Raw genomic sequence first — 14,207 nt, 5'->3', positions numbered from 1 at the left:
TTTCCCAGCATCCTTTTTAACACTCGGAGAGCAGGATTTGAGCATCTACAACAGCTGGTGATACAGGTGGGCTTGTGGCTGCTGGGGCATCTTGCTCTCAGCTACTTGTCCTGCTTTACCGTGGCGATGACAGAAATGCTCCGAGTGTCTGTGTCGCAGTGTTGCTCCTGCAGGTGGGTTCAGATTTGGACGTCCTGCTGTCTGAGAGCCTGGGGGGTCTCCAGGCTAGTCTGCACTTGGGCCCAAGCATGCCGAGCTCCAACCACCCCCTCCAGGTCAGACCTGCTGGGGAGGTTGTGCTCCCCAACACCTTTCCAACCACTGCAAACCCCTGTGCTCGCTGTCACAGGATCACAGAGTCCCAGCCTGGTTGGGGTTGAAGGGACCTCTGGAGATCATCCAGTCCAACCCACCTTCTAGAGCAGTTACACCTGGAGTAGATTGCACAGGAAGGTGTCCAGGGGGTTTGAATGTCTCAGAGAAGGAGACTCCACACCCGCTCTGGGCAGCCTGGGCCAGGCTCTGGCACCTCCCAGCAAACAAGTTTCTCCTCATGTTCAGATGGAGCCTCCTGTGTTTCAGTCTGTGCCCGTTGCCCCTCACCCTGGCGTTGGGCACCACTGAGCAGAGTCTGGTCCATCCTCTGACACCCTCACGGAGATATTGATCCCATTGATCACATCCCTCTCAGCTTCTCTTCTCCAGCTGCACAGCCCCAGCTCTCTCAGTGTCTCCTCATCAGGAAGATGCTCCAGACCCCCCAGCATCTTTGTGTCCCTCCGCTGGACTCTCTCCAGTGATTCCTTGTCCTTCTTCAACTGGGGAGCCCAGAACTGGACACAGAACTGCAGATGGGGCCTCACTGGGGCGGAACAGAGCGGGAGGATGCACAGAGGCTCATTTTGGGATAGATTAAACTGTTCCTGGTCAACTTCTACCGAGTTCTTCCAGGTGCAGTGGAGCTGGGCTGGTTTCTCAGGTTGCCTCCCATCAGCTGAGCCCCTGCACGTGCTCCAGCGAGGTGGTTCATCTTAAACTCAGCGTTCAGGTCTTTCCCACCACATCGCGTTGGCCACTGGTGGGGACGGGCCGGACCTCTGTGGGTGGGTGGTGGCTCCAGGTGGGTCCTGCCATGACGCGACACCTGCAGTGGGACACGGTCACAGCCAGGACATGTGTCTGCTCGCAAATGCCTGGACAAAAAGTGTCTGGTGGCACTTCTGTAGTAAAACGTGTGGGATTCCATGTATAAATAAGTCCCTTTTATTTTCCACGCTGTGCGCACTTGTAGCTGGTGAGATATGTTTGTTTTATCAAGTTGGAAAAGTGCCTATAACGGGATCTTAAAAAATTGATTTCCTGAGAGTTTCCTGTGAAACTGGAAACCTGGAGAAACGGGTGGATTTCTGCAGGGCCGTCGCGTGGCTCCTTCTCCCTTCTTCTTCTCCCCAAGTAGAAAATAATCATCCCCTCCTCCCCCTCTAGGTTTCATTTCATATACATTTATTCTTTAAAAATATTTCCAGCTGTTTCTTCTGCTGGGAAACTCATACCATCTGTAAACAACCGCTTGATGCAGATAATTGTGTTGTTTTGCCTGGTCACTCTTATTTTCCAGCTCTTAGGAGAGTTCAGAAGTAATCAGTAATGCCTTTTGTCCTCTTCACCCTCAATTTGATTATTTTCCTCATAAAGAATGGAGTGGGAAGAGCACTGAGCAACAGGAGCTGGAGAAAACATTTTGATTACTTTTCAGTTGTTTGTAATCAAGGAGTAACTCTTTAAATGCAGCCCAATTTACTACATTGATTTAATTCATAATTTTAATTTCATGACTGCTTTGAGGAAAAAGAAAAGGTACGTCAGGTTGAAGATTTTAAATATTTGTTTGAACATTTGTAGTTTTAAGTTAAATTTTATGTTCTTTTTCTTTGGGAGAGTGCTGGCAAGTGCTACTTGAATTTCCTTGAGCTGCCACGAGAGAAAAATTGCAATTCAAAGCACAGATTCTGCCAGTGGTTTTAGCAAATTCATAAAATTACTCATATGAATATTGCCTTGATTCAAAGGCAGCTGCTTGCAGCCCTTACAGAATCACTGAATCCCAGAATGTCAGGGGTTGGAAGGGCCCTGGAAAGCTCATCCAGTGCAATCCCCCCATGGAGCAGGAACACCCAGATGAGGTTACACAGGAAGGTGTCCAGGCGGGTTGGAATGTCTGCACAGAAGGAGACTCCACAACCTCCCTGGGCAGCCTGGGCCAGGCTCTGCCACCCTCACCAGGAACAAGTTGCTTCTCATATTTCAGTGGAACCTCCTGTGTTCCAGTTTGAACCCATTGCCCCTTGTCCTATCATTGGTTGTCACCTTAAACACGTCTGCAACTTTCTGAAGCATCGGGAGCCGCGGCGGGTGGTTGGTGACACAGGAACTTCGGGTCCTTCGCATGCAGATCTTTCCCATTTCAAAACATGCAGCACCTGGCCAGGCCGGGGCTGCTTTTGTGCTGGGATTTTTCACTACCTCACCACGTTTGGTGTTTGCACATCTTAGCAAAACTCCGCAGGTGCTTTTTCCAGCACGGATTCGACCTTTTTAGTCTCAAACTTTGTACAAGAACTTGTATTTGTGAGTTACTGAGCCAGCTCGAAAATTGAGCAGATGCATGCAACACACCCAGATTATTAAATTAAGATTATAAAATGGGAAGATAATAAACAGTAGGCAAGAACTAAACACAATGGAACTGAATGAGAAAAACTTCTAGATTTTAATTGTGATTTTTTCTTATCATTATTATTATTTGCCTACTTACAATGTTCACCTCTGTGCTGCAACTTTCTCTGCCCAAGATGAGGATTTGGAGAGAAGTTTGAGCAAACCCAGTGCAGCCGTTTGCAAGATGAAACAATGGGGTGGAAAAAAGATGGGGGGAAAAAATAAAAGAAAGAAGTTAAAAGAAAAATAATTCTCCTGCCAATACACAGAGAATTGAGATCAGTGTGGAGAGGGCCCCCGGGGAAGTGAAACTCCAGGAGCGGAGAGGATCCCTCCCATCTCGGCTTTTGCAGAACAGCCCCAACCTTTGCATTGGGCTGATCGACCTCCAGGCTGGTCTCGTCATTAGTGTTTGTTACTAATTAGTATTTGGGAGGCACTTAGCGGCTTCGAGGCGACTGGGAAGCTGCAGGAAGATGAGCGGTGAGAAATCTTGTCAGTCATTAGTTATCCCTGGTACCGTGGGACAGACACCGGGAGAGGTGGGTCACCACACACCTCAGTGGTGGGACCAGAGGAGACCCCGCTGCAATGGGGACAGCCGGACAGGGGGCGAGAGCATCTCTTCTGCCACTGCCACGGGTGTCCTTGCTGAGCATGGCCATCCTGCACTACCATTACCCTCGGTGGTGGTTTTTGCTGGCTTAGGGTCTTCCTTGATGTGTGTGCTCCTTGGCCACCAGCAAGATGGGGACATGGCCAGGGGCCTGGCCAAGCTTAGACGGTGCTGTATTCCCAAACCACTCTGATTTCTTTTTATGCTGGGCAGCCGTCTCCAACAGGCATTTATTTGCATGAGGAAATGTGGTGGGTGAGGTGGCTGCTCAGTGAACCTCGTGAATTCGGGTCTGCTCAAGCATGCTCCAAACTCAGGATTTAGAGCAGCCCTGGGGGTGACGGGCTCCCTGTGTCCCCAGGTGCTGATGCTCCGTCTGTCCAGCTCCGGCCACGTCCCTGTTGGTCACAGTCACCTTGGCACCTTCCCATGAGTGAACCTGGAGAATCTCAACATTAAAACAAGTCTTTATGAAGCTGAGTTTAAATAATACATATGCCTGAGAGCAATGAGCACCTTCCTCTTACACTGGACACTTTCCTGTATGTGGCGTTAGAACCCAAACTCCTCACACCAATGGGTGGTCCATGGGTTTTTGGTACCACTGTGTCTCCGATGTCCCCGTGCTCCAGCACTGGAGGTGTTGGGCATCACCTGTGCGCGTCCGCGGCAGGTTTGGTTTATTCCCGTCATCAGCGCCTCCGTCATCCTTCTCGCTGCTGGAAAGCTCATCCTTGGCATGGCAGGAGCTGAGTGTCTGCGGCGGGGGTTGGAGTCACTGCCTTTTTATTCTGATGACCTCAAGTAGAAAACGCTCCCGCTGTTCTCATCTCAAAGGGTTCAAAATCTCAGGGGTTTAGTTTTTAATATTGGGTTTTCCTGAAGAAGCATGGACCTCAGCCCATCTGCGTGCTGTCTTTTCCCCATGGCTGAGCAAAAGGGTGATATTCCCCTGGATGCTCACGAATAATTTTGACACTACTATTTTTTCCAGTTGTTACCGGCATCCCCAACGTGCATCTTGGCCATGTTGCCCCACGGGACGGGGGGTTTTACAGACATAGATGGGTGAAGGACCCTCACTCCCGGGGCTCAGCTCTGCCCTGGGACCGCAGAAGACTCCTTGGGTAGAGCTCATATTTCCTCCCTGCAGATTTCTCTTTTATTATTCTTATTTTGGTTGTTTCTTGAGGGGAAGCTGCAGCTGAGGAAATAGGCAGCGCATTCCTCCGGCCCAAAGAATGAACTTGTTCCCTGGTGGAAAATTCATCCCTTTTGGAGGGATCTGCAAAGGGTGAGGATGGGCCCAGCCTGGAGCACCAAGGATCATTTGCCTTCGTGCAGGGGATGCCCAGATTCCAGGATGCGCCCAACACGCGTCCTGATCAGTTCACCCTTTGGCTCTTTATAAACTTTGGGGGACATCGCTGAGCTTTGGGGGGTCAGAAGGACAATGGAGGGTGATACAAGGGACCGCGGTGCCACGCAAGTCGGGGGTTTGGGTTTCCTCGGCACTGCTGTGTGGGCAGGAGGAAACAAAGATCCACAAGAAGAAGGGACACGGGTGTATTTATGGGTCCTGTTGCTCTGCAGATGTTTTGGTGTGATGCGGGATTGTTTTTTTTCCTATTTAATGAAGATTAAATAGGAAACGGCCAATGTCTTGGCCTTTGTTTAAAAAAAAAAGGAGAGGAAAAAAGGCACTTCCTGCATTTTCTCTTGCTCTGAAGTGAATAATAACAGACAGCGCAGGTAGGCAGGCCTGCAGTTATTTTTACGGCGCATTCCTTTGTGAGACCTGTTTTCAGTTGCTTCTCCCATTGCCAAATATTAATCATTTGGGGTGAAATTTTCCGCGCTGGGTGCCCGTGGGTCCTTTCTAAACCACATGTGTGTTTTTGTGTTTCACCCACAATTATTCAGCTGTCTTTGGGAAAAGTAGGTTGTGGGGCTTTGGGTTTTGTTTTTCTCAGGTAAAACAAGTAATTTAGCCCTTTACAAAGCATCTGGAGAGTTAAATGTGACTTTCCCTGCTCTGGGAGAGGAGCTGGAGTGAGCGGCTTCCGCGCCCCCTGCGAACCCCGGGCAGGTTTAGGGGCATCTCCCCTCAGCAGAGCCAGGGTGAAGTTTGGAGGGAAATCATGGTTGTCTGCAAATAAATACATGGATTTAAAGGCGTTTTCCCCTTGGGGAGGGCTTTGGCGGGGCAGATGGGGGGGTCCTAGCCCCCCATCCCACGCTGGGTGTCCCGCCTGTGCGAGTGGGTCTGAGTGCGGCCTACGCGGATGCAAATCCGAGTGGGTCTGAGGGCGGCCTACGCGGATGCAAATCCGAGTGATTTAAATGATCGATTTTAATCATCGTTTAAGTGATCAGGCGGAAAGCCCATGCTTAAATCCTTCAAAATCTCATTTAACGTTTTCATGGGTTTGAGTTATTTTGTTGTTTTGCAGTAACTGTTAAAATATTGCGGGTTTTCTCCTAATATAGTGTAGCCCTTTCTATAAACATGCGTTTCTCGGGTCAGTTATACATCTGCTTGGACTCCTAATTTTTGACACTTTATCCTGTTAGAAGATGTTGACTGATACATTTCTTATTTATCACATGATTTACTTTTCACTTACAACTTGAGCATATGGCCAGAAACCACATTCTGCTTTAGTGCATTTTAATTTAATAGATATTTATTAGCTCTAGTTAAACAAAAGTACTTTAAACATACTTGATACGTACAAAAGCAGCTCTAGGGAATCATATTTTGAATTGTAAATAGTTTTACATGAGAGATTGTGTGAGTAATTATCATGCCCGTGTTTTGGGGCCCTGGTCGCTGACTGGTGGGAGGACACAAACTCTGCTCCTCTGCTTTCTCAATTATCAATTAAGTCGCTGAATTAAATTACCTGGGTAAACTGGTGTGCAGGAGATTTCTCTGCCCTTCCCAAAGACGCTACTTTGTCAAAAGCTGCTCTGACCCATTTTTGGCACATTCTGGTTGCTGGTGGTTACATGGTTATTTCCAGGATTCACCACTTGGGCTTGCTTAAGGTATTTGTAGGCTTTAAATACCACTTTTTAGGATTTAAATGCAATGTTTTATTTTAAATGGATTAATAGCATAGTCTGCAAAAGGCATCATCCCTTCACATTTGGTTCCAAATGGGCTTACTGTAAAATAAGAGGAGAAAAAGCTGCTTTCAGCCAGATTTTTAGAAATTATGTGCATGCGTCTCCTGTTTTTCCCTGTGCTGAAGGTGGGGAGAAGGAGGAGGAGAGAGGAGGTCACCTTTGGGTTGGGGGGCTGGTGGACACCATAAGCACATCCATCCATTTGAGTCCATGGGTCTTTGGTGTTGAGGTTATTTTGAGATTTGCTTTACAATTACTGAGGGTCGGAACCACCTAACGAGGCTCTGAGCGTCGCGCCATGGTGGAAAGGTGGGAGTGTCAGGAGGATGGAGCCAGGCTCTTCTCGGTGACAACCAGTGACAGGACAAGGGGTAATGGGTGCAAACTGGAACACAGGAGGTTCCACTTGAATTTGAGAAGCAACTTGTTCCTGGTGAGGGTGGCAGAGCCTGGCCCAGGCTGCCCAGGGGGGTTGTGGAGTCTCCTTCTGTGCAGACATTCCAACCCGCCTGGACACCTTCCTGTGTAACCTCATCTGGGTGTTCCTGCTCCATGGGGGGATTGCACTGGATGAGCTTTCCAGGGCCCTTCCAACCCCTGACATTCTGGGATTCTGTGATTCTGTGACATCGATCAACTTATACACGCTTTCCTGCAATAATTTGGAGTTTTTTTAAGTATGTACTTGTGTTTATTTTGCAAAGTTTGAGGAGAACACCACAGTGCTTCTTTATTACACTTTTTCACCTTCACTTCCCATGTATCATCAGAGGAAATGATCTTCCCACTTCTCGGCTGGACACTCCATGATCCAAAGTAGTGCAAGTGCTGGTGATCTATGATTAAACCATCTTGCAGCCTTAGGATGGGCTGGGATTTGCTGTGCTTGGTGCTGCAGAAGTGCTGAGCTGAGCTCTTCCTAGAGAGTTTGCAGCCCTGACAAATTGCTGGCACAGAAAATTGGCCGGTTCATTGTGTGTTTCGGAAGCGGAGCGTGTGTGAAGGTGTGTGAAGGTGTCTACCGGTGGCAGTTTGGTGTGGATGGGCTTGTTGAAGCAGCCAGGAACCTTTAAGACAGCTCGATCTGAGTTTATTTAGACTTGGCTTGATGTTTAGGCCTATTGATCCAAACAAAGAAGTCAGCCATGGGCTTGGATCAACCAAAATCAACTGCACCAGCTCTGCCCAGTTTCTTCTCAAATTCAAGTGGAACCTCCTGTGTTCCAGTTTGCACCCACTGCCCCTTGTCCTGTCACTGGTTGTCACCAGAAGAGCCTGGCTCCATCCTCCTGACACTCCCCCTTTCCATATTGATCCCCAGGAATGAGTCCCCCCTCAGTCTCCTCTTGTCCAGCTCCAGAGCCCCAGCTCCCTCAGCCTTTCCTCACACGGGAGATGCTCCACTCCCTGCAGCATCTTGGTGGCTGCGCTGGACTCTCTGCAGCAGTTCCCTGTCCTGCTGGAACTGAGGGGCCACAACTGGACACAAGATTCCAGGTGTAGTCTCACCATGTCATTTATTGCCAGCAATTCATCCGCTCAACTCCAAATACAAATACGAAAAGGAACATAAAATGATTGACATGCGTGATCCTCCGCAGAGGAATAGCTGCCTCAGCCTCGTGGTAAATCACAGCGGAGGCTCCAGCTACCGCCCGTGTGTTACCAGGAATAACACACAGCGTCACGGTCCCTGCACGATGTGTTCCCCAAATGAAGTTACACCTAAAGAAATTCTTGCTTCTTATATCTAAAGAAATTCTTGGATGATGAATAACTCTGCAATCTCAGACAGTTTTCCAGAGTTGAGATTGGTTACGTGTTTCCCAAATGGAAATATTTTAATTTTTGGTAATATTTAGGTAGGACTTTGTGCTGCGGCTGGAGTGGGTCCGCAGATGGTACCAAGGTTGTGCCTTTAATTCTGGCTTCTCTGTTATGCGGCTTTCCTGAGCACTTGTCCAGGTGACCTCTTCTTTTCTCTTCAGTGGGTGTTTTTCATGTGGAATTACGATTTCAGGAGCCCGGGCAATGTCCCTGCGGTTGGGAATGTGGCTCACAGGGGGACCTGAGAGGTTGGGTTGTGCAGGAAGGTCTTTGAGTAGCCTGCTTCCCTTCCCTTCCCTTCCCTTCCCTTCCCTTCCCTTCCCTTCCCTTCCCTTCCCTTCCCTTCCCTTCCCTTCCCTTCCCTTCCCTTCCCTTCCCTTCCCTTCCCTTCCCTTCCCTTCCCTTCCCTTCCCTTCCCTTCCCTTCCCTTCCCTTCCCTTCCCTTCCCTTCCCTTCCCTTCCCTTCCCTTCCCTTCCCTTCCCTTCCCCTCTTCCTCCCTCCCTTCCTTCTTTCTTCCCTTCTTTTTTTTCTTTTTTTTTAATTAATTTTTTCTTCTTTCTCTTTTCTCTTTTTCCCTGCACACATCTCTGATCCTCTAGAAAATGCCCCGAAGCTTTGAACCATCCACCAGTTTCTACCCATTGCAGGAACCCATACAGCTCGCCCTTTTTTTTTTTTCCCCATTGTGCAAGCATGACAAATCATTAATGTTTGATTGATTGTTTGAATTACGGGTGCTCCGCCATCCTTTCTGCACCGAACAGCTGTATAACAAATGAACATATCAGTGCTCACAAAAGATCGGAGATCTAACAGCAGCAATTACATCGTCAGCTCCTCCCTCCTGGCTCTTCCCGGGCAGTGCAGGGAGGACATTTTTGAACAGAAATTCCTCAAGTGGCCAACAATAATAACAATAATAACTAAAAAATACCTTTTTGTAATCAAATTAGATTTCAATCTCTTCGTTTCCAGTGGATTTCTCCAACATTCACAGGCCAGGCCGCGTTTCTGCCGCGCGGAGCCTGCACGATCCCTTCCAACAAAATTTTACAGCGAGAATTAAAACAAACCAACCTCAAATTGCAATTTTTGGTTGCTATTCCTTTAAGATTTCCGAATTGCACTGAACGTGACCTCCATAACTTTTAAATTAAGAATTTATGCCGGCTTGAAATTTATGAAATATTTCAGCATGAAAGCAAGCCTTTTTCCCTCAGGAAAATTGAGCAATAAATCACAGCGCTCTCCATTTACTGCCCTCCAGCCAGCCAAAGAGAGGAGTTTTCCTTTCCTTCCCCCCTTCGTTCTGAAAAATAAAATGCAATCATATCAGACAGCTTAGCTGCTATCCTCCCACTCTCTAGAATTTTTAATTTCAGCTGTTTCTGCTTGGATTTATTTCCAATATTCCTGCTCGGCTTTTCAATTTCCTCAGTTATTAAATTTTAATTCAGTGCATTAGCATTTAAATTAAAAAAGGGTTTATTTTCTCGAAATCGTTGGCCAGCCCCCATCCCGCTGCACACGAAGCGCCTGTTTCTGCCGTTTGCGCAAAATGTGAAATGCGGCTAATGGCTTCGCACTTGTATTTGTACAAATTCAGAAATAAAATTTCAGAGTTTGGAATAATATTGGCTTTCCAAGGAAGCGTCTGATCAGAAAGCCGGGGGAGGGAGGCGGAAAGGACGACATGCTGGTTACTCTCTGCTCAGCCCCTTCTGCCGGCCTGGGGGGGCTCAATTAGGCAATTCATGGCTAACGAAGGGAGGTGCGATGGACCCGCCCCTCCAGTCCATCTCACCTTGGGCGCAGTGTTGAATTTGCCTATTTCTGCCGTATTTCCCTCCTGCAAAATTGCCTATTTTTGCACCGGGGGGGGATCGTCACTTTAAAATTCGGTAAATAAAATAAATGGCGCGGGAGCAACCGGAGGGAATCGGCTCATAAAGTCACCTCTGCCGTGGGGCCGTGTCCCGCAAACCTCCGCTTGGCGTTGGGTGCATGTGTCCCACCGGCGCTGAGCGCGGGGCACGTGTGGAACTCAGAGTGGCAAACCCCGGTTTTGGGGTTCAGGAAGAGCTTGGACAGCAGACTTGCCTTTCTTAACCTAAAACACCTTTTTTTTGATGTCTTTTGCCCCCATAGGCTGACGAGAGCAACAGCATTGGGCAGAGGAGCTCGTCCAGCAGGTAGGTGGATGGTTTTCTCTGCTGGGGTGGGGTGCGGGGGGCAGATGTGGCTCCGCTCGGGTGCTCTTCATCTTGGAGATGGGTGGTGAAGAGGGATGAGTTGGGAGCTGTTGGGTGCAGCATCTAGACACCCGTGTTTGGATTTTGCTAGGAAAATGGATGCAAGAAGGATTATTTTGGGCTTTGGTCTGCATACAGTGTGTGGTGGTACGGCTGAGTCCCCCCAGCCTGGGCCCGCACTGTGGTGGGAAGACCCATCACGGGATGAGGTTCTTGGATGAGACCTTGGGCCATGGTTGGGTGCAAGGGGGTGTCCCACCACCCCAGCGCTCTCTGGTCTTGCTAAGGGGTGTCTCTGCAGCTCCCAGCTCCCATCCCACCATGGGGTGTGGGATGTCCCAGGTCCCACCCAGGGGACTCTGCTCCAGGTGGTGTCGAGGCCGCTGCCACCCCCAGTGTGTGTGGTGGTCGGCATGGTGGTGGGCATGATGCCCGGGGAGAGTGGCAGCCCCTGGCCGGTGTGTCCTGGTGGGAGGGACACAGCCTGGGCACCAGCAGCGATAGGAACGCCTGTCACAAAGCAGAGGTGGTGGGCTTGGTCTGCAGGCCCTGTGGCCTCTCATCTCCTGCTGATGCTGTGGGGCATCTTCCCTTGCTGGGCGTGCTGGAAGCTCTAAAGTTGCTGCTGCTTGGTCGCTGTCCATGCGCGGAGGAGCAGCCAGCAGCCTGGCCCGAGTGGGCGATGGGGAGTGCCCAGCCCTGGCATTGCTGTGGTTGAGCTGCACCAGTGCTGGGGTTACCGAAGCAGCTCTGAAAACCCAAAAGCGTTGGGTGTGTGGTGGCCTCCCCCCTGCCCAGGGTGGCTGCGTGTCTGTGGTAGGTGGGTGATACTCACGTGGGTGCCTCCAGTGATTGCGCGGACCTGCTGAAAAGTATCCTGCGGCATCCACTGTCCAACGTCTGTAGCTGGTGAAGTCAGTCCAGAGCTGGGAAAGTGTGGAAGAAGGGGCAGCTTTCCTTCCTTGGCCAGGCACAAATTCCTTTTAGCTGGGCTTTCTCTGCTCATACAAACATAGAATCACTTTGGTTGGAAGAGACCCTCAGGATCATTGAGTCCAACCACAACCCAGCTCCAGCACTACCCCATGTCCCTAAGAGCTTCATCTAAACACCTTTTCAACCCCTCCAGGGATGGTGACTCCAGCACTGCCCTGGGCAGCCTGTTCCAATGCCCCACAGCCCCTTCTGGTATGAAGTTTTTCCCAATACCCAATATGAGCTTTCTCTGGCACAACTTGAGGCCATCTCCTCTCATCCTGCCGCTTGTTCCTTGAGAGCCAGGAGCAAAACGTGGCTTTGGTGACACCTGGATTTACCTGGTCCCATGTGTGCTCAAAGCTGGTTCCTGGTTCCCAGCCATCCCTGAGCAAAGTGAAAAGCTCATCTCCCAGGTGTAAAAAGGTTTTGTGGTAAAAATAGGTGGAGATGTAGGAGATAAGAGATACCGGGCTGGCAGTGGGGGCAATGGTCAGATACACCATGGAGGGGAGCGTGTGGCCCAGGATGGGGAGTGGGTGCAGCAGAGCATGGAAACATCCACGAGAGCTGGAGAAGATGGTGAGAAAGTCATGGAGGTACTTTCATGTGGTGGAATGATGCATAGCTCACTGAGGGGACCACTGGAGCACCCAAGGCATGTTTGTGGGTTGCATCAGCATGGACAGGGGATGACAGACAGCAGTTGGGAGCTGAGGAAAAAAGCCAGCGTGGTATGGGGGGCTGCACCCTGTCCTGGCATCATCTCCGTCATCTTCCTCAGGGAGGGGGCACAGCCCGCAAATGCCACAGTGGCACAAGTGGTGAAGCTGTGATGGTGGGGGAGAAGCCACAGGGCCACCAGCACTGTGTGGAGCAGACGCTGGTGAGACACGAGGCTTTTCTCCGGGCACCCACCGCCCTTGCAGCGAAGCAGCGATCCCCAGCGCTCCCATCCAGCGCTGCCTCCTTCACAGCTCCAGCAGCCTTTCACATCCTCCCCTTCGCGCTGCCAGCGATGCCGTCTCTCTGCTCTCCATGTGCCCGTTCCCGCTGGAGACCTGAAGGTGCTGCTGAAGTTTTATCTGTTGGTTGAAGCGCATCCTTCCACATTAAAACTCTGCTCCTTTCTGATCTCCACAATGCTGCACTGCGGGGTCCTCCCCTGGCTCCTGCTGCTGAGCATGCACCGAGTGCTCCCCCCGCAACAGCCCCGGACCCTGCCCGGCGCCCCGGCTGCACCGCTCACGGATCACAGGATCACACAGGATCGCAGAGTGTCAGGGGTTGAAGGGACCTGGCAAGCTCATCCAGTGCAATCCCCCCATGGAGCAGGAACACCCAGATGAGGTTACACAGGAAGGTGTCCAGGCGGGTTGGAATGTCTGCACAGAAGGAGACTCCACAACCTCCCTGGGCAGCCTGGGCCAGGCTCTGACACCCTCACCAGGAACAAGTTTCTTCTCAAATTTAAATGGAACCTCCTGTGTTCCAGTTTGTACCCATTGCCCCTTGTCCTGTCACTGGTCGTTACCCTCGTTACCAGCAGCTTTTTGGTCCAGCGGTGCTGCCCGGCACCGAACGCTTCTGGGGCGCCCGCTGGGTTGGACTCAGCAGGGGTGGGCGGGCAGATTTTGTCAGTTGGCAGCAGCACCAGCGTTTTGTGTCTTACACAGAGTAAAATTGATCTTTTCTCATTTTTGGGATGGCTCATGAGAGTGGTCAAGCAGCACTTGTTCTGGGACACTGGGAGCTGGCCTGGATGAAACCTTGAAAGGGCGCAGGCCGAGGAGCGAGGGGAAGGGAGCCGGGCATCGTTTCCTTTCCCAAACTCTTTATTCTGGCTTTTAATTCGATTTTGTAGCTCTCACCAGAGCATTTTGCAGAGGAGGTGGGTGAGCGTGTTCTCCATGTGGGGTGACCCTCGGTGTGTCCCCTCTGGGCCTCCTGAGGTGCCCTTGGGCCCAGTGCCTTAGTGTCACCTGGGCCTGAGCGATGGTGTCCCCAGGGTGGACACCTGAGCACCCATTGGGGTGACAGAACTTCCATTATCACTGTTGTTTTGCATGTACATAGAGAAGAAGTGTGAGCCTGGCCATCAGTTTTTCTTGTGGAAGAGTGGAAACAAAATCCACTTCAGCATCGGCTTGATGGAACAAAAGATGGCGAGAAAAAGGAAAACGACCAAGTCTGTTTACAAAAAAATAAAATGCAATAAAAAATGTAATATTTCAGGAAAGCTCTGTTAGTGATGAAGGTTGAAAACTGGCTTTGATGAAATCTGGGAGGCCATTAATGGCTGGGATACAAGGTAGATGTTTTTCAAAGTTGTTGCTGCTTGAAACTCTCAGTAATTACAAACTACCAAGGAAGTTGTTAACGACTAATTTATATCAGTCAAAAATACAAGCGAAATCAGGTTGCCAGGACAACTTTACCTTTCCACAACTGTTTTTTTCCTTACTGTAGTGTGCTTGATCTTGATGTGGTGACGGTAGTATCGGGTCGATCCTATTTTTATTTATTTATTGTATTGAATTGATTTTATTCTGTTTCAAGTAAATGTTTAAAGCTCTGCAGCCACAAGTTCTTTATGATCTTCTCACGCCGCGGCTCTGATGGGGCCTGGCTGCTGCCTTTGAAATCACACGGCTCAGCTGTTTGCAGCTCAGAATGAGCGGTGGCA

At 50.0% G+C, this 14,207-nt stretch overlaps 1 protein-coding gene across 6 annotated transcripts in view; it reads left to right on the top strand.

The window, feature by feature from the left end:
- ZNF618 (zinc finger protein 618) overlaps window positions 1-14,207 on the top strand; it is a 163,024-nt gene that overhangs the window by 56,097 nt on the left and 92,720 nt on the right. For all 6 annotated transcript variants that reach the window (XM_082067501.1, XM_082067500.1, XM_082067499.1 and 3 more), the window contains exon 2: window positions 10,443-10,486. In XM_082067501.1, the coding sequence (XP_081923627.1) occupies window positions 10,443-10,486 (44 nt within the window). The remainder of the gene's footprint in view (window positions 1-10,442; window positions 10,487-14,207) is intronic.

The sequence above is a fragment of the Streptopelia decaocto genome (genome assembly GCF_964273445.1).
Source record: "Streptopelia decaocto genome assembly, chromosome: 17".
Classification (NCBI taxonomy): domain Eukaryota; kingdom Metazoa; phylum Chordata; class Aves; order Columbiformes; family Columbidae; genus Streptopelia; species Streptopelia decaocto.
This window is presented reverse-complemented; position numbering and strand designations above follow the sequence as displayed.